The 21,057-nt window shown below is 45.1% G+C and overlaps 1 protein-coding gene and 1 long non-coding RNA gene across 2 annotated transcripts; one reads left to right on the top strand and one right to left on the bottom strand.

Annotated features, from left to right (window-relative positions):
• The first annotated feature begins 649 nt into the window (after positions 1–649).
• Positions 650–20,034, top strand: lonp1 (lon peptidase 1, mitochondrial). The gene is made up of 21 exons (XM_031311740.2): positions 650–1,231; positions 2,170–2,258; positions 3,129–3,248; positions 3,341–3,506; positions 4,560–4,670; positions 4,790–4,851; positions 5,406–5,535; positions 5,704–5,787; positions 5,869–5,937; positions 6,378–6,529; positions 8,511–8,649; positions 8,763–8,941; positions 9,399–9,486; positions 11,130–11,252; positions 12,994–13,110; positions 13,299–13,439; positions 13,756–13,921; positions 14,421–14,507; positions 14,865–14,992; positions 15,221–15,385; positions 19,399–20,034. The coding sequence occupies exons 1-21, from the start codon at positions 710–712 to the stop codon at positions 19,552–19,554; spliced, it is 2,994 nt and encodes a 997-aa protein (XP_031167600.1). The 5' UTR covers positions 650–709; the 3' UTR covers positions 19,555–20,034.
• LOC118496291 lies at positions 3,316–11,432 on the bottom strand. Its single transcript, XR_004898835.1, has 3 exons — positions 11,274–11,432; positions 8,232–8,237; positions 3,316–3,326 (listed from the first exon to the last, which is right to left on the bottom strand). It is a non-coding gene; the product is annotated as an uncharacterized LOC118496291 (long non-coding RNA).
• Positions 20,035–21,057: the final 1,023 nt, after the last annotated feature.

The following is a 21,057-nucleotide window of genomic DNA, read 5'->3' as shown; positions in this document are numbered from 1 at the left end:
CATGAAACGTAGAAAGAAAAACTTTCATGTCATGTAACACGAAGAAGCAGGTAAACAGCAGAACATTTGATTTCTGTGGTTCTTTGCAGAATATTCAGTTCACTACACTGCGTTTATGTATTTATTGTGAGGAACCAGAAAGACTTTATTAAGTGTTAAATAGGAGAAAGGACAGAAGAAAATAAATGGAATAAAATATGGTAAATAAAAAAAGAAGAGAAGAAAGTATTTTCAGCCTAATAACGTTTATTGTGCATACTTTACATACATTTTTTTTTTTTATGTTAGTTAAAATATCACATTAAAATAAAATCAGTCTGCAGAATATATGACGACATTTCTAACAGAAGGTTCATAATGTTGGAAAGATTCTCCAACCTTAACCAAAGATAGCTTAAGGTTAAACCGTATCTGCCCCAACCTCTGGGGCATGTGTTATAATGGATCCCACGTAACTTCTAGGCAAGACCCGCCCTACGAAGCAGCTCGATTGGTTGGGGTTAGGCATTGACCTCGAGTGGTTAAGGTTAGGATAGCCGACTGGTCAGGTGATAGGACCTGAACAAATTGGGTTACGATGCCTGGCCAATAGTAGTGTGTGAATGCTATTGAAGGGCGGGTCTTGCCTAGAAGTTGCGTGGGTTCCTTAGTACGTCATCAGACGTTGACGGAAGAAGGTCGGTCACGCTGTAGAAAGCTCCAGATCAACATGGCGACCTGCGTGAAGATGCTCTTCGCTGCTCGGCAGCTGCACAGAAACTCGGCTCTGCTAGTGAAAGTGAAGTGTTCCTCCATGGTGCTGAGGACCGGCAGCAGCCGGGCCCTCCTGCCCGACACAGCGGCGCTGAGCCGCCTCCAGACGCCACGCTTCTACACCAGCACCGCGATGACAGCTGGCTGCCGACTGCCCGCCAGACCTCACCGCTGGATGCGGGTCGGAGCCGCCGCTCTCCGGGGCCAAACCGAGCTCCTTACACCGACCTCTCGACCCTACATGGTTCAGGAAAGGATGTTCGGGAACCGGGCCAGCGGTGCGGGCTTCTCCGGGGAGGACGGCGGGGACAGTGCAGGCTCTGGGGGAGAAGAGTCTGGGGGAGATGGGGGTGCCCCGTACAGTGGACCCCAGATGACGGCTCTCACCCCCATGATGGTTCCGGAGGTGTTCCCCAATGTGCCGCTGATCGCTGTGAGCAGGAACCCGGTGTTCCCCCGCTTCATCAAGATCATAGAGGTGAGGAGGATGAAGGACACGGGATGATGCAATCACACAGCAACACTGTGTTGTCTCTTTAGACACTAAGATACACTAGTGTCCCTTTAGAGAGACACTGCTGTCTCTTTAGAGACACTCTGAGAGACACTACTGTCCCTTTGGACTCTCTGAGAGACATTACTGTCCCTTTAGAGACACTCTGAGAGACACTACTTTCCTTTTAGAGACACTCTGAGAGAAACTACTGTCCCTTTAGAAACACTCTGAGAGACACTACTGTCCCTTTGGACACTCTGAGAGACAGTGAGAGACACTACTGTCCCTTTGGACACTGAGAGACATTACTGTCCCTTTAGAGACACTCTGAGAGACATTACTGTCCTTTTAGAAACACTCTGAGAGACACTACTGTCCCTTTGGACACTCTGAGAGACAGTGAGAAACACTACTGTCCCTTTGGACACTCTGAGAGACACTACTGTCCCTTTAGAGACACTGTGGAGCTGCGTTAGCGCTAGAGCTGCTCTAACACATGTTGTCCTCTGTGTCTCTGGACGAGCTGGTCAATAGCCCTGATGATGTCACAGTGATGTCACCAGGGTTAACTTAGCTCACGCTCACGTTCCAAAGTCAGAATGTTTTTAAATTCCACACAGAGTTTCCTTAAATATGGAAACTGACAGCAGATAAAATATAACTGTGTATTAGGTAACATACCCATTGTCTTTAATCTGGACTGTTCTAGAAGCCTCTACAGATGTGTAACATCTGTCCCCACATCCTCTGCTGCACTGATAGCCGATTGGTGAAGTGTACAAAACTCTATTTCTATTTCTCCTTCCTTTTTGGAGTGCCCTTGCAGGGAAGGAATGATTCCGGGACATTTTCTAGCAGGGTGAATGTGATATTTCAGGACAAAGAGCAGAGCTCATCGTGTCTGTCCTTGTTCCTGTCAGGTGAAGAACAAAGCGCTGATGGAGCTGTTGAGGAGGAAGGTTCGTCTGGCTCAGCCGTACGCCGGAGTCTTCCTGAAGAGAGATGATAAGTGAGTGGTTTCCATGCCTGAGGTCTAACACTGCATGCTCTCCTTCACTGCATGGAACACAAACTCCAACGTTGGTTGTTTGCTGCTGCTACTTCACATTAAAAGCCTTCCACCGGCCAATGGGAGACTTTTATTTTGAAACAGCTTCAGGAAATGAATGTAATTGTCACTGAGATTGGTGGGGCTTTATTAGACAGTCCTTCCAGAAAAATGCAAGTTTTTTTTGTGATTGTTGCGGGCAGAAATCCTTGATTATGTGGCACGTTTTCTTAAAAAATGCGATGGAATATGCGGGATATTTATGCAATTTTATGCGATGAAATTGCAGGAACTTGCAGAAATTGCGGGAACTTGCAAAAACTGCGGTTTCATCATGGCTTCATCGCGGGGTTTGCAGCTTTTCGATGACGTTCACGTCGCGTAATTATGTCACTTCATAACGTTCCCATGGCAACAGGGGAAAATGGCTGCTCTTGTGTGAAGTAAACTCAACATTTTTCAACTTTCTGCTAAGATATGTGTGACTTTTTTTCAACAAAAATGCGGGGATTATGAAATCATGCAAGCCCCGCATATTTTGCGCGGAAATCAGCAATTTATGCGGCGAAAGTGCGGCGTATTTGAAAAAAATGCAGCCCCCACATAAATATGTGGACTTTGGCTGATTATGCATTGAATTATGCGATCGCATAATCACGTTTTTCTGGAGGGACTGATTAGAGGTCTTATTTTTCCCTTGACGTGGGTCTACACACAACAGAATGTGGATGGATGAGTTTAAACTCTGTCAGCCGTCACGTGTATTTGCCGATATATATGCGTGCAGTCATCTGGAAGTGACCTGCTGCCTGCCGTCCCTGTCTCCTGCAGTAATGAGTCCGACGTGGTGGAGTCTCTGGATGCCGTCTACTCTACAGGGACCTTTGTCCAGATCCATGAGATGCAGGACCTGGGGGACAAGCTGAGGATGATCGTCATGGGACACCGCAGGTTAGAGACGCCGAGAGAAAGAAGAAGACGCTGCTGTCCGTGCTGCCCTGCGGCCTGCTGTTACCTCTGCTCTGTGTTCTCTGCTCTGTCAGGATCCGGATCACCAGACAGCTGGAGGTGGAGCCTGAGGAGGCAGCGACGTCCCCCTCGTGGTCCGAGTCGGAGTCCGAGTCCCAACACAAACCGCCACAGAGACGCAAAGCCAAACGCAGCCGCAAGGACCAGCCGGGGTCAGTGACGGAGCAGCTGGAGGACAAGGTGTGTTACATGTCATGTAGACCATTACACACACACACACACACACACACACACACACACACACACACACACACACACACACATGCAGACGTGCAGACGTGCAGCACACGCACACACGTACACATGTAAACACAAGCACTCTAAATGGCCCCAAGTTGATTTCCTGCTGCAGTGTATGTGAATGACATCAACTGACTGGAAGTTAACAAGGGGCCAGGCTGGTGCCTAGCAATGGCATTCTGTTGAAAAGGTCTATATCGCTCTCAGACAAACAAACACACACACACACACACACACCCCGTTCATACGGCCAAGCAACACTCACACCTTCTTCTAGGCTGTGTGGTCGTTATTCTCCTTTTCTGGGCTGGTAGTGAGTCAGCACACACTGATACTGCTTAACTATATTTATTCAAACACTGGAAATGCAACACAGCTCTTAGGCAGAACAGGAACCCTAACCCACCGGAGCCTCAGATCCCCAGGAAAAGAACCAGGTCCACTGATCAGCTGCTTTCGGTAAGCTGAAAGATAGCTGAAAAGTTTCACCACTGAAGTACATTAAGTGTGGCCAGGCCCTGCATGGTTAGCTGATGCTGTGGCCCCGTCCTATAGAGGGGCCCATGTGCTCACATGGAGGATATTTCTAAGTGAAGTTGTGTGTAAAGTGACTCGGAACACCTGCAGCCAGGTAGAACTGCTGGGCTCAGAGTCAAAAAACGAAGCTGCACAGCTGTGTGTATTTACAGCTACCTGCAAAATGCATTGGGGGGGTGGGTGGTAGGTGGGGCCGGGCCGGTTAATCCAGATCTGGCTGAATCCAGTTATCAGATGTGCCCTGAGTATTTGAGCTCACAGTAAAGACAAATGATGAAGAACAAACAAGAGAAGTTGATGATGTTTGCTCTGACCTCCTTCACTTTGGTACCACTGTGCTTCTCATGTGAATTACAGATATAAGAGAAGAATAATTTATTTATCCAATAGTTGAACTGTTATTGATGAGCAGTTTATAGACATGGTGATGTGACGTGTGTTGTTGCTGTTGGTCAGGTGTCAGAAGCAGACCTGAGTCCAGAGCTGCAGCCTCTGTCCTCCAACATCCTGATGGTGGAAGTGGACAACATCCAGCATGAACAGTTCACTGTCACAGAGGAGGTCAAGGTACAAACACCCAGCACTGAAGGAACAGTAGGGGGCAGTAGAACGCTGCATTTCATTCACAACACAGAAAGCTCTAAAGAGTGTGTGTGTGTGTGTGTGTGTGTGTGTGTGGAGAGCAGGCGCTGACAGCAGAGATAGTGAAGACCATCAGAGACATCATCGCTCTGAACCCCCTCTACAGGTCAGTCCCAGTCCGTCCTCCCCCTCGTCCCATCATCCCGCACTGCTTCTGCTCTTTACGATGCAGCATGCAGCGCACACAGAGCTTTTAGGCCTGCATTAACAGTCAGATGACTGCTCGCTCTGTGTTACAACCAGGTCCCCTGCAATATTTTACATTGTGTTCTGTAGTGTTGACATCCTTAATCTCGCTTTAATTTCAAGGATTTGAGCTCCTTTTTTGTCTTCAAGTAATTGAGCGTTCAGGAAGCAGTATCGCTATATATATATATATATATATATATATATATATATATATAAAAAATTAGGAGTGTTGTAGAAATTTACAGTGGAAAAAATTCTCCTTGTTCTCTTAAAAATCACAAAGTCACTGGTGTGAAGAATCAAGTCTTTATAGCTCGCTGCATGGAGGGGAGGCATCTGAATGCAGTCCTCTCTAGACTTTCAAAATCTTTTGCCTTAAATATCCTCAAGTAAATAATCATAAATCTACAGCCTAAATGTTCATTTGTGTGTGTCTGTGTCTATGTGTGTGTCTGTCTGTGTGTCTCTCAGAGAGTCGGTCCTCCAGATGATGCAGGCTGGTCAGAGAGTGGTTGATAATCCCATCTACCTCAGTGACATGGGAGCAGCCCTGACAGGAGCAGAGTCGCAGGAACTACAGGACGTCCTGGAGGAGACCAATGTGAGCAGCCTGTATGGGATGGTGGGGGGGTGGTAATTTGGCAAATGGACGTCTGGTCCCGTGATGAAGATGGGCACACAGACGCCATATATGTCGTCATATGAAGGTGGTGGCAGCGATGAGTTGAAAGTGTTGAGGCCTTTGAAACACGCCGCTGTCTCTCCGCAGATCCCGAAGCGTCTCTACAAGGCTCTGTCTCTGCTGAAGAAGGAGTACGAGCTCAGCAAGCTGCAGCAGCGACTGGGCCGAGAGGTCAGAGGTCATCTCCACACGTAGTAGCTTTCGCCACTCACCACGCTCCGTCACTGATTCCTGTCCCTGCTCTGCTCACAGGTGGAAGAGAAGATCAAGCAGACCCACAGGAAGTACCTGCTGCAGGAGCAGCTCAAGATCATCAAGAAGGTACGACAGATACACACACACACACACACACACACACACACACACACACACACACTGACAGACACACACACACACAGGCAGACATACACACAGGCAGACATACACAGACTGACAGACAAACGCTGCCTGTCGGTCACTGTCTGTCAGTGTGCGTTGTGTCTGCATTGTGTCTGTCGTTTCTGTTGTTGTGTGTGTGTGTGTGTCTGTCACACCAGTGTGACCCCCACAGCAGACGTGGAGCTTTTATTCATCGCAGCCTGGCTGTCGTACTGGATTAGCACGATGTATCCAGCAGCTGCAGCATATCACAGAATATCAGTATTATACAGCATACAGTGTGAGATAGTATCTTTACAGGAGCTGTGCTTCTGTGTCCATCACTGACTGTCTGTGTGTGTGTGTGTGTGTGTGTGTGTGTGTGTGTGTGTGTGTTGTTTCAGGAGCTGGGTCTGGAAAAAGAGGACAAAGACGCTATCGAGGAGAAGTTTAGAGAGCGTCTGAAAGAGAGGACTGTCCCGCAGCACATCATGGACGTCATCAACGAAGAACTGAACAAACTGGGACTGCTGGACAACCATTCGTCAGAGTTCAAGTTGGTCTTGTGTATTTCCTGTCCCACTAGCCTGAGAAGGCCTTTGAGTTATGATCCCTTGACAAATACTAAACACAGTGGCACGACATCCATAATATGTACACGTACAGTATATACAATTTAATATTCAGCATCTGTGGGAAATGATTCCTATTGTCATAATGAACCCTGAGCTTTTTCTTTATAGTGCTATATTCAAGATCTAATGCAACACCATTTAGGACATTAATGCCTTCCATTGTGGATACGTAGCAGCTCTAGTTAAAGAGACAGTTGAGCTGTTCGGTGCGCTTGTATGAGCTACAGTAGATGGCGTTCGGCACGCCCCCAGTAGTACCCACACAGAAGTCAAGCAACGTCCTGCTGTGGACGGGGCAGCAGTAATGTAACAACATCTGCTGACCGCCATCTGCTGTAGCTAATACACTGACAACAACCTTATTGCTCAACTTCTGAACTGTCCCTTTTAATTGCAACACTCATTGCCTGCAGGTGGCACTATTGTCAGGATGGCAGCAGCGTGTGCTTTCTCTGCCTGTAGATTAGAGTGCGGATCGGGCCGCATTTTTCTGTCCGAGCCTGGCCCGCGTCCGACAGAGCAGTAACCGAGCCCGGCCCGAGCGCGACAGGCATTAAGATATTTCTGTCCGAGCCCGACAAAATTAAAATTAAAATTAGAGATGGCCCGATACCATTTTTTGCTTCCCGATACCGATTCTGATACCTGAACTTGCGTATCTGCCTTACCGAGTACCGATCCGATACCAGTGTGTCATATATTTTATTATGTTTTAACAACTGTATACTACTATCCCTGTATGGATGTGATATTATTTCTATCTTTATTGTCAGTCTGGCTCAGGTTAAACTCTTTGTGAAACATGAACGCCCCAGAACTTTCTTTTATTATCCAGTTTGACAGTCAGTTATAACGGAAAAAGAACATAAATAAACTACTTTTAATGTAGATTTTCTTTAGGGCTTTATTACGTGGTATCAGATTGGTGCATAAGCTCCAGTACTTCCCGATACCGATACCAGCGTTTTAGGCAGTATCGGAACATCTCTAGTTAAAATCTCATTTTTTTCTCATACTAATGACACATGTACGTTTGTTTGTGTGGAAAGCCCGCTTTTATTAAGCAACTGTAGGAAGGCATTCAGAAATGTCAACAGATGAGCGCATCAGCGCACACGGGGCAACAAGCGCACGTTAACACAGGCGCGCACCTACATCATAAGCTTTTTTAAATTTGAATTTGATAAAATGTTCAATACCTTTTCGCGCTGATGTGACCGAGCCCGACCCAAACCCGAATATAATTTCTAAATATCTGTCTGAACCCCGCCCGGCCCGTCGGGTCCCGCTGGATCCCGACGGGGTCGGTTCGGGTATTCATCCTCTACTGTAGATGGAGCATATCATGTGTTAAAGCTGCAGGCGTGTTGCAGTGAGATGACTGTGAGTCAGGTGGTTGCACTCTGTGTCAGGTACCCAGTTGATCTCGTGTCTGCTTTGGGCAATGGCCTAACTGTCCTTACTGAAAGGTGGAGTTTTGGACCTCTGGTAGCAATGTGTTTAGTGGGTCATTGTTCTGTTGGTGACCAGACAATGGTTTCACACTGTTCAGTGGTTGACAATTGGTGGTGCCATGCCAAGAAAAGTAACAATATGCCAGCAAACCGCAGGGAAGAGGAAGACTTCTAGCTGGCACGATGTATAATAGTCCAAAAGATTTGGGTTTCACGAGAAAAGAAATGAACTGAGCAGGTTTGGAGCGTACATACAATGTGTGTGTGAACCGAACCTGAGTGAACGTAAAGAGACTTTTCTTCTGTGGAGAAGAAAGCTCCACAGGAATGCTGTGATGGTCATCTTTCTGTAGCCAAGCTAGTTCTGTTGATATATCAGACCCATTTCACACTGAGGATACTGAAATCATTTGTTTTATACTGCAACAAACACCTGTGTGTGTTTCAGTGTGACCCGTAACTACCTGGACTGGCTAACCAGCATGCCCTGGGGCGTCAACAGTGAAGAGAACCTGCTGCTGGACAGAGCCAAAGAGGTTCTGGAAGAAGACCATTATGGGATGGATGATGTTAAGAAGCGCATATTGGTTAGCACGCACGCACGCACACACACACACACACACACACACACACACACACACACACACACACACACACACACACATAATTACTGTATCCTTGACTTCCTCTGTCTCTGCAGGAGTTCATCGCAGTGAGCCAGCTGCGTGGCTCTACCCAGGGGAAGATCCTGTGTTTCTACGGTCCTCCGGGCGTAGGGAAGACCTCCATCGCCCGCTCCATCGCCAGAGCCCTCAACAGAGAGTACTTCAGGTTTAGCGTGGGAGGCATGACCGACGTGGCGGAGATTAAAGGACACAGGTGTGGAAGTGTATACTGCCATTATCACAGAGGAGCCTTATGATAGTTCCCAGTGTCAGTAGCACATCCAGGGCTCTGTCTCTGGGCCATGGAGGGAATCTGGATAGTACTAGAATCAACTGCACCCCGGTGTGCTGGGTTACAGCTGCACAGGCACTCGTATTGAATTTCAGGGCTGATAACTGATCCATTATAACCAATGTGAACAGAACAAGTAAGGTTTATACTTTTGTTTTTCAAATTTAGAGAGACTTGGCCATCCCTATAATAAAGAATACATTTAATTATTGTTAACTTATTTGTAATAACCTTATTCTATGTTTCAGTATATAGACTAATGAACACCAGACTTTGCATGTATAGGCTCAGAAACCCATAAAATGTGGGATAAATGTGCATCACACAATCAATCAATCAATCAATGTCTGTGTGTCTGTCTCTCTTGCTCTCTCTCCAGGAGAACGTATGTTGGTGCGATGCCGGGGAAGATTATCCAGTGTCTGAAGAAAACCAAGACGGAGAACCCTCTGGTGCTGATCGACGAGGTCAGTACGGTGCTAGTCTCGTATTGCCAGACCTTCCTCCACAGCGCTGCAGAGGAAGATCTGGCTAGTCCACACCGCATACCTGGATGGGAGAAAAACGTGCTCTCGTTTATTGGCATTTCATTAAACCAATCACAATCGTCTTGAGCGGCGCTAGGCGCCGGAGGGAGCCACGGTGCCGCTGCAAAACAGTGTTGGGAAGGAACTTGTTTTGGTGGAACATGTTTACGTTCAAAAGTAGTTTTAGTCGTGTGAGAGAAAACTCAGATTGGACAGATAGTCTAGCTAGCTGTCTGGATTTACCCTGCAGAGATCTGAGGAGCAGTTAACCATAGTCATCAGAAATCCACCAGAATTCAGAACGCCAACACAAAGAAAAAGGAAGGTGACGGACATCCGGTGGAATTTCTGGCGGCACCTGAGCAATCCTGAAATGAAACGTTGATATAGACTAGTATGGTGCTAACATGCTCACATTAGCATGTTAACAAGCTAGCATGTTGATGTTTAGGAGGTACAATGTTTACCGTGTTAGTTTAGCCCAGGGGTGTCAAACTCAATTTCGCTAAAGCCCACACTGGAAAAAGAGAATCGCATCAAGGGCCAGACATGTATAGTTTATTGACATGCTTTTATTTCATCGAAAAAGTAAAATATCTTTGACTCAATTATTGCATGTCTCATATAATCTTCTCACTTACGGTTTGGGCCACATAAAGCCCTGAAAAAGTGAGCAAACAAGTTCCAAAGCCATCCCAGAATTTAGCAAATCAAGCAAAACAGTGATTATATTTTCTAAGTAGGCTACCACACAGCTGACTCACAACAAGCTCTTTCACAGCTGGAATATGCAAACTCTGGTTCTGGGGGAATTTCTGAGTCTCATAGTCGGAAAATTTGCCAAATTCTGCTTTTGAGTGTCACGTAATTGCAAGTTGAAAAACAGTTTCCCATGTTTTTGGTTTGGCGCACCACTAGGTGGGCCAAAATATATTGTGAACCTAGATTGATATGCGGGCTGGATCAGAATTTGCGAGGGGCCGGATTTGGCCCGCGGGCCTTGAGTTTGACACATGTGGTTTAGCCTGTTAGCATGCTAACATTTGCCAAGCAATAAACAGAAAGTACAGCTGAGGAAATATTTTCTGAATGAAATGATTTCAAACTTCATTCATTGGATGTCCCCACAGTGTTGCATGCTGGGAGAATTAGTTTTCCAGTCCGGAACCGCGCCAGTGAGCCTGGATCATTATGTTGGGTTAGGGTTAGTTAGGTTGTTGCCCCGTGCAGTCTCCTCAGTGGTCAGATGAAGAGGTATAAACTGGGATGTGTCAGTCCACAGTATGTTCAGCAGATATTCCAACAGTGCTAACCCTAGACTATCCTGTTTCTGTTGTGAAGAAGCTAAATGTTAATTCCAGCTTGTTAGATGCTGACCTTACACTGAAACAGCTTCCAGTTTGTTTACCAGTGACTGCTGATTGCTTCTCTTCTTCCTCGACTGTTGCTCAGAGGGATCTCTGTCTGGACACAGTCAAGCTCTGTGGCAGCAGATTGCAAACTTTTCAACATGAGTTTATGTATAGGTGTGTATATATTTAAATATGATTCTAATGTGTCTTTCTGTAACCTGCCATTACCAGGTAGATAAGATGGGTCGCGGTTACCAGGGCGATCCATCGTCCGCTCTGCTAGAGCTTCTGGACCCTGAACAGAACGCCAACTTCCTGGACCACTACCTGGACGTTCCGGTGGATCTGTCAAAGGTGCGTTATTATTGATCCCACTAGGGATTGACCGATATGGATTTTTTAGTGCCCATACCGATTTTTTTTTTTTGGGTAAGGCTATTTGCACCCCTGGTACAATTAGCAATGTATGCTATTCGTACCCTTGTGCAATTAGAAGTGAATGCTATTCGTACCCCAGTACACACAGCAATGTGTTCTATTTGCACCCCTGGTACAAATATCAATGTATGCTATTTGCACCCCTGTGCATTTACAGTACCGTGGCATATATTTACACACAGTTATCCATACTACTCATGTATTACACCTTTTTGGAATATTATCGCCCTGACATTCTTACCCTAACCATAACCAGTCCCACTCCTCTTGCCTAAACCTAACCAACCCAACCAGAGCAGGCATATTCATGAGTCTTCTCCTACCACCCTGCAAAAAATTTCACATTCGCGGGCCCTGACTTGCGCAAATGCATGCAAATTATCCAATCCAAAATGAAAAAAACAAGATCACCTCACTGGGGAATCGAACTCCAGACTCCCAGACCAAAGCTCAGTGTTCTAACCACTCACCTAGCAGTTCTTACAGAATGTTATGTAATTGTTTACCACTTGGTATCTCCAAGCCTCGGTTGCTAGGTAACCATACTGTACATAAAAAAATAGGTACTAACTAACAAACTAACGGTTGTATGCTTTCACTGAAGACGGAAAGCGCAACTGTAGTATCCATTTTCCGCTAGAAATTCAATTGTTACAAAACTTTCCTAATATGCCAGTTTCTGCGGTCATGGAAGATAAACGTCCGCCATGATTTCGGTGCACGCAAGCAACGTGTTTTTGTTGTTGCATCACAGGGTGTGAATAGCTCAGCTGTGTGGCCGAGGCTATTCGTACCAGGGGTGCAAATAGACACTTGTCACTATTTGGAGCCGATACTGCTTTTGCTCCCTCAATTTACATCATAAAAATGTAAACCCTGCCACAATGGATTTGTTTTCGGAATGTGTTCTGCCATTTCTTTAAAAATAATAAACAGAAACACAGATCAGTGTCACTTCTGCAATCATCTTACATTTATATCACCCAAATTATGTGTACAATGTGCATCATATGGATGGGTGCACTGCATATGGATAACTGTGCAAGGGTAAAAGGCTTTCATCAACAACACAGCCTTGGTGATGCATTGCTTGCTGACATATTATAAGACAGATATAATCAGGTCATCACAAAATGTCCTTTGTCAACACATTTTAAATAATTTAAGAAAACAATAAACCTGAAAAGTAGCCACTGAAATAAAGTGCTTGATTTGTAATTTAAGACTGCCATGGTGCTGGAAGCCTGGCAGGCTTTCAGCACCAGCACTCTGCTAGTAGGGGAGGGGCAGTGCATGGTCTGCACGTGAACTGCAGCGTCTCCAGCAAAACAGAGCTACCTGTGGACGCCTGTCTGTAAATAATCCCAGGAACGAACGCAGCAGTTAAAACGCAAATATCGGTCCGATATATCGGCTGGCTGATAAAATCGGTCTATCACTAGATCCCACATAACTTCTAGGCAAGTCCCGCCCTACGAAGCAGGCCGATTGGTTGGGGTTAGGCATTTGACCTCGAGTGGAGAGTGAGTGTGCTCTTTATGAACATTTCCACAGGCCTCTACCGCTTCCTGTGGCGTTCTCGTCTAAACAAAGTGAACATTGACATGTAAACTGCAGTGTATTTAAGCCCCGCCCATCTCCGTCTGCTCCAATAAAGGTTTTGTTTATCTGCACGGCCAATGTGATTGACACGATCCCAGAGCCTCTCCGGGACAGGATGGAGATGATTAATGTGTCTGGATATGTGGCCCAGGAGAAACTGGCTATCGCTCAGGTAACGCCACGTCTACCTCTGCACTTCTTACATCATATCCTGAAAAACCTTAATATGTGTTGTTTATTTTGCATAGTTTTTGAAATTGTGTTGTAGAAGTGTTGTTTTTATGAATATTGTTGCATATTTGTAATGCTAGTTTTTTTTTCAAACTGAATGTGCCCTGCTCTCCATGGTCTGCGTGTCAGAATTACCTGGTCCCTCAGCTGCGCTCCCGCTGTGGTCTGACGGAGGAGAAGGCCTCTATCTCCTCTGACGCCCTCAGTCTGCTCATCAGGCAGTACTGCAGGGAGTCTGGAGTCAGGAACCTGCAGAAACAAGTGGAGAAGGTAAAATACTACACACACACACGCTGAGGTGAACTAGTATCTCTCGGGCTGTTTGTTAGTCAGAGGCGCGTGCAGCCGTTCCTGGCCCAGACTCTGATGATGATGATGAGAGCCGTGTGGGGACAGTCCCAGCACAGACTGAAATGTTTTCAGTATTTCAGTACAGCTCCTTTTTAAAGTCACTTTATTCATTTGGAAACCAATAACTCTGATGAAAACAATGCTATTTCTCATTTGGATGGCACGCTGCAGCAGAAAGCAGCACATCCTCCGCAGTTTGTTTTTGGGCGTAATCCCTTTTCCATCTGTCGTTCAGGTTTTTCGCAAGGTGGCGTTCTCTATCGTCAGCGGCGAACAAACCGCAGTGACTGTTACGCCTGACAACCTGCAGCTCTATGTGGGTAAACCTATTTTCACAGTGGATCGAATGTATGATGTCACCCCTCCAGGAGTGGTTATGGGGCTGGCATGGACTTCTATGGGTAAGGCACGCACGCACACACACACACACACACACACACACACACACACACACACACACACACACACACACACACACACACACACACACACACACACACACACGTTTGTTTCACTATCTTTGTGGGGACCCGTCATTGACATAATGCATTCCCTAGTCCCTTACCCTAACCTTAACCATCACAACTAAATGCCTAACCTTAACCCTTACCCTCACCCTAACCATAACCTAATTCTAACGCTAATCCTAAAACCAAGTCTTAACCCTCAAACAGCCCTTTAACCTTGTGGGGTCCAGCATTTTGGGCCCCACAAGGCTGTGCAGACCCCACAAATATACTGTATTCCCCGGTTTTTTGACCCCACGAATATAGTAAAACACACACACACACACACACACACACACACACACACACACACACACACACACACACACACACAAACTAGTATGGATAAAAGATGCAACATGCTGAAGGCCTGTCTGCATTGTGTCCTCTGTAGGAGGGTCCACGCTGTTTATCGAGACTTCACTGCGGCGTCCTACTGGAGGAGCAGAGACTAAAGGAGAGGGCTCACTGGAGGTGACAGGTTAGTCTGATATCTTCTCCAGATAGTGAACACAGAGCGTGGTCAAGGTGTTGGTGTAGTTGGTCTGATATCTTCTCCAGTTAGTGAACACAGAGCGTGGTAAAGGTGTTGGTGTAGTTGGTCTGATATCTTCTCCAGATAGTGAACACAGAGCGTGGTCAAGGTGTTGGTGTAGTTGGTCTGATATCTTCTCCAGATAGTGAACACAGAGCGTGGTAAAGGTGTTGGTGTAGTTGATCTGATATCTTCTCCAGATAGTGAACACAGAGCGTGGTAAAGGTGTTGGTGTAGTTGGTCTGATATCTTCTCCAGATAGTGAACACAGAGCGTGGTAAAGGTGTTGGTGCTCCTCTGCAGGTCAGCTCGGCGATGTGATGAAGGAAAGTGCAAAGATCGCGTCAACCTTTGCCAAAACCTTCCTGATGACCCAGGAACCAGATAATCACCTACTGGTCAACTCCCACCTGCACCTGCATGTCCCTGAGGTAACCATGGTGATACAGTGCTGTATCTTAATGACATACCACTTACCATTGCGTCATCCTTTTTTTAAATCCTTTTTACTTATTCTTCACTAGCTACTACACGGTATGCAAGAGAAAGTACGTTTTCATTTGTGTAGCATTTTTCCAAACGGAACAGCTCAGAGCCACTCTGCGTAGATCTGAAATTGTCCCGCTTGCTTTGTCGTCTATAACGCTGCTTGTTTCTAGGGGGCGACTCCCAAGGACGGACCAAGCGCTGGCTGCACCATTGTCACAGCACTGTTGTCCCTGGCAACCAACCGACCGGTGCGCCAGAACGTAGCCATGACTGGAGAAGTGTCACTGACAGGCAAAATACTGCCAGTAGGAGGAATCAAAGAGAAAACCATTGCTGTAAGTACAAGACACACACACACACACACACACACACACACACACACACACACACACACACACACACACACACACACACACACACACACGCACACACGTACGTACGTCAGGGATGATGTAGAGCGAGTGTAGAGGGTGATGCAGGACCTGGAGGTGTTAGGATGATTTAGTAATTCTGTTGATGTGGCTTTTGAAATTTAAAGCAACACTATGTAACTTTTCCAGCTTCGCCCCCCCCTACAGGTTGGAAGTGGAATTGTCCATTACATTACATTGTCCAGTTCATTCAAACTACAGATCCGCTACCCGATCTGGCAAACTTGCATAATGTAATGTAATGGACAATTCCGCTTCCAACCTGTAGGGGGACCGAAGAGGGAAAAATTACATAGTGTTGCTTTAAGTCTAGTCCAGAAATACACCAAGATTCCTGACATGGTTTAACGTGTTAATGGCACCTTGAGCAGTTGGGGATTCAGTGCCTTGCTTAAGGGCGCTGGAGGTGAACTTGCACCTCTCCAGCTACCAGGCCACACTCCGTACTTTGGTCTATAGGGGGACTTGAACCAATGACCCTCCGGTTTCCAAGCCAAGTCCCCATGGACTGGGTAAGGTCTCAGACTTTTGACACGTGGCAGCTCTGAAATTGCAGTCCTAACCCTAAATCAGAAAAGCTACAGGTAAAGAATCTGGGTTCAGAAGGTGGCATTGGAGCTGATAACACTTTCAAATGTGCCATCTCTTAATAAAGCTAAAAAATGTGAAGTTTGTCTTTAGAGGAAAGGCCATGGAGTAACTACAAGTATAAGTGTGTATGCTCAACAGTTGTCATTTTAGGTTGCCTGTTAAATCTTCATATTTTGTTTGCCCAAAGATCTTTTTTATACATGATTACCTTCATATAGTAGCTAGCTGGTGTTGGTTTGATAGTTTAGGCTGAGGATAGGTTTTCATAATGTCAAGCTAAGAAAAATATTGAAAATATTAGTGTAGTCATTTGTTGAAGTAAAACGTTACGTTGCTCTGGAGTTAAGTTATTGGAAATGTTTGGATCAGATCAGCTGTGCCGGTGACTCGGTGCTATGCTAAAAAATAGCTGCTAGCACTTGCGTGTCAATTTCACAGACATACGGGAAGTAACTCTCTCGATAGAAAAATTTGCAGCAGATATCTAAGTTATAGCAATATTGAGCTAGCTAAGCAGTTTGTGGTTTATATGTGCGGGATTTATTGAGTTCGTCAAATCCCACGATCTCTACAAAGCTAACGTTAGCTCAATTAACTGACTGACTAACGTTAAAAAGGGACAGGAAATCGTCTCTGTTGCTTGAAATTTGCGGATGTATTAGCTAAATCTATCCATTTAAAAAAATATTTTTTTAAGCAGTTACCTGAGTAACAACTAGATTGAGCTAGCAAAGCAGTTTTGTGTTTAGAAGTGTTGTATTTATTGAGGTTGGGAAATACTATGACCTCTACAAAGCTAACGTTAGCTTAAGGCCCTGACAGGCAGAAAAGGCAGTCGGACTGATCAGTCGGCTCCCCGAGGTCCAAAAAGTGCCTCGGAACACACCGAAGCGACGCCGACTTGAGCGTACGTTCTGCACGTGCGCGAGACATAATACAAAAAATTAAAACCGGAAATGATGAACGCGTCACGTGGGTCTGGCTTCTCCAGCTGACCGATAATGGGGCTTGTTCGAAATACGGTCTCGTATTTTACAAAAATAGTTCACTGAAACATTTTAAGCGAGAAATAGGCCGTGCAGTTGCTGAATCTGTCTTCATTTCAGATCGACAAAGGTCAGTTTAAAAGATTTTCGTTAGATTTTGAGAGGCGTTTGTCACTCATCCCGCTCACCATTTCCGGGTTTAGCACTCCACCAATCAGATTGGTCATTGAGTCCGACTGCCCGCCCTCCGACCCAGCAAGTCAGGTCGGCCAAAATGAAGGCCGACGGCCCCTCCGACGGACCACGGCACGGAACACACCGAACAGACTCGAGTCACTGATCTCACCAGACTGTCCGACGGCCGATTATCGGGTTGGTGTGTCAGGGCCATAAGTTAGCTTCCTGACTAAACAGGGACCAGAAACCATAGTCTCTGTTGCTTGAAGTTGGTAGGCAAACTTTCTCCTTTGGGATGGAATAAGATTTTAGTCCAGGTTTTCTTACAACCCCAAATCAGAAAAAGTTGGGACAGTATGGAAAACACAAAGAAAAAAAGAAAGTAGTGATTTCTAAATGTACTTTGACTTGCATTGCTGACAATACAACAGCACATAATTTAATGTGTTCCTCATGATTTTTATTGTTTTTTTTTTTTTCAAATAATCAAAATTCCTATTTTGGTTCTTGCAACACATTTCAAAAAAAGTTGGAACAGTAAAGCATTTACCACTTTGTAATGTTGCCATTCCTTTTCACAACACTAAAAAGACGTTTAGGGACTGAAGACACCAAGTGATGAAGTGTTTCAGGTGTAATTTTGTCCCATTCTTGCTGCAAACAAGTCTTAAGGTGGGCAACAGTACGGGGTCTTCGTTGTCGCATTTTGCGCTTCAAAACGCACCACACATTCTCTATTGGAGACAGGTCGGGACTGCAGGCAGGCCAGTCAAGTATCCGTATCCTCTTCCTCCGCAGCCAGGACTTTGTAATGTGTGCAGAATGTGGTTTTGCATTATCTTGTTGAAATATGCATGGACGTCCCTGGAAAAGATGTCTTCTTGAAGGCAGCATATTGTGCTCCAAAATCTCTATGTACTTTTCAGCATTAATGGTGCCATCACAGAAGTGCAAGTTGCCTTTGCCAAGGGCACTGACACAACCCCATACCATGACAGACCCTGGCTTTTGGACTTGTTGCTGGTAACAGTCTGGATGATCCTTTTCTTCTTTGGTCCGGAGCACACGGCGTCCATTTCTCCCAAAAATACCTGAAATACTGATTCATCTGACCACAGTACACGTTTCCACTGTGTGATGGTCCATCCCAGATGCCTCCGAGCCCAGAGAAGTCGACGGCGCTTCTGGACACTGTTAACATAGGGCTTCCTTTTGGCACAGTACAGTTTTAACTGGCATTTGTGGATGTAACTACGTATTGTGGTACTTGACAAAGGTTTGCCAAAATAGTCCTGAGCCCATGTGGTGATATCGCTTATAGATGAATGACGATTCTTGATGTAGTGCCGCCTGAGGGATCGGAGATCGCGGTTGTTCAGCTTAGGCTTGCACCCTTGTCCTTTTACACACTGAAATTCCTCCACATTCCTTGAATCTTTTAATTATGTTATGCACTGTTGAAGGTGAAATAAGCAAATGTCTTCCTATCTTTCTTTGAGGAACATTGTTTTTAAACATTTCAATAATTTTCTCACGTATTTGTTGGCAAACTGGCGATCCTCGGCCCATCTTTGCTCCTAAAGGACTAGACCTTTCTTGGATGCTGCGTTTGTACCAAATCATAATTACAATCACCTGTTGACATCACCTGTTTCAAATCACATCATTATTTAACCAATTTACCTGATTACTAGCCCTAAATTGCTCCTGTCCCAACCTTTTTTGGAATGTGTTGCAGGTCTGAATGACAGGAAAGGATGTATATTTACAAATGAAATTAAGTTGAGCAGACAAAACATGAAATATTTTGTGTTCACATTGTCTGCAATGAAATACAAGTCAAAGTACATTTAGAAATCACTACTTTCTTTTTTTCTTTGTGTTTTCCATACTGTCCCAACTTTTTCTGATTTGGGGTTGTATACAACTGTTACTACGGCCAAATGCACAGCATAACGGGATGCCAGGCAGATTGTACTAGTGTGTTTTGCGAATCTTCTCGTGTGTATCGCGTATCAGTCTTATGGGTTGCTATGCTGTGACCGGACACAAACACGGAGGCGCCAAGGTACCGTGACCCCAGGTGGTCCCTATGAATAGTTGTTTTTGTAGAAGTCCTTGTGAAATAAATGTCTAATTAATGGATTTTCTTGTGTCCATTAGGCCCGTCGTGCTGGTGTGACGTGCATCATCCTGCCCAATGAGAACAGGAAGGACTTCTCTGACCTGCCCGACTATATCACCGAAGGCCTGGAGGTCCACTTTGTGGATCACTACAGACAAATGTACCCCATCGTCTTCCCACAGGACCAGTCTTAACAAGCTTTAACTACAGCGCTAAAACCAAGGCAAGGTGGACCAAGACTTGTTTTTACACTACTTCAGAACCTGTTTAGTTACCACATTCTGTTGTAACATGCACTTTGGACTCCAAGGTCCTGCTGTGGAGATTGGCGCCTACATTATCTGTTCCAAAATCCTCCCGAGGAACAGCTGGACATAGAACGCAGTTTCAGCCGCTGTAGGAGGACCGACGTGTGACAGAAGACAACTGAAACCACACAGTCGACTGTGCCAATGATGTCATACATAATGAAGTCAGGTGATGATGAACACTGGCCGCTCGTCACAGGATAAGACGTCATGGATGAGCAGAGGTAGAGGCGGCAGCTCTCTTTTATAAAGGGCTGTGGACGGACTCTTTCACAGTTTTCTTATATTATTATATATTGTTATTGGCCAGATGTGATGATGATGTCGAAATACATTAAATAATAAACACAACTCTACCTTTACTAATCAAGGGTTCTCAACCTGGCAACCCCCGTGAACCTGGAGTCTGGGGGGGGAGGTGGGGGGGCTGTGTTTTGAATTTGGACTGCAGTAACCATTGTAAACGCTAGCTGTGTCGGTATTATATATTGCATCTTAACAAAGTTGTATAATACCTAAAGTAAACTAAACCTAAATAGAAGAAAAGGTCAGTAGGCTATATCCAGCGCTCAAAAATACACTGTGAAATATGAAGTTATTAATTTCCAAATACACAACACGCTTGACTGAAAGCAAAAAGCCCTAAAGCCCCGCCCCTTGAGGCTGACAACTTAAACTTTTTCAACTTGTATTGTGCAGTAGTTTAGTTTTATAACATGCACTGTTAATGTTTCACTGTGAGTCGGAGACAAGAGTTAAGTTCTCGCATGAACCGGTTGATTAAACCACTCAAACAGTGCCATATTATTAGTAGTAGTAGTAGTAGTAGTAGTAGTAGTGTTTCAATGTCTCACAGAAAATCAAATGTGCGCACGCTGTGTACAGGATTACTGGGGAATGAACCACAGGGCCAGAGTTTGCATTGGCTACTTGCTGGTGCAGTGTAAACCCCTGAGCCACCGTGCCACAATATAAAGTTAGTTTAAAAAGTCATAGTATAGTATGTCGTAAAAAGTCAGTATAACATGATGTCAAAGAAGTCATAGTATAGTATGTTTAAAAAAAGTGATAAAAAAAAAGTCATGGTATAGCATGTCGAAAGAAGACTTAGTACAGCATGTTGAAAAAAGTGATGAAAATGGCATTGTATAGTATGTCAAAAAAGTCATAGTATGTTAAAAATCGTAAAAAGTGCTAAAAAAGTAATAGCATAGTATGTCAAATAGTCATCATACTGTATAATATTTCGTAAAAAGTGATAAAGTCATAGTATAGTATGTCGAAAATAGTATGTAAAAAGTCTGGATAAACATACAAACTCCACACAAAAGTCCCAGCCCAGACAGGGGAATCTGGGAAGAGTCTGCACTGGCTACTTGCTGGTGCAGT

This window comes from Sander lucioperca, chromosome 11, assembly GCF_008315115.2.
Source record: "Sander lucioperca isolate FBNREF2018 chromosome 11, SLUC_FBN_1.2, whole genome shotgun sequence".
NCBI lineage: Eukaryota > Metazoa > Chordata > Actinopteri > Perciformes > Percidae > Sander > Sander lucioperca.
This window is presented reverse-complemented; position numbering and strand designations above follow the sequence as displayed.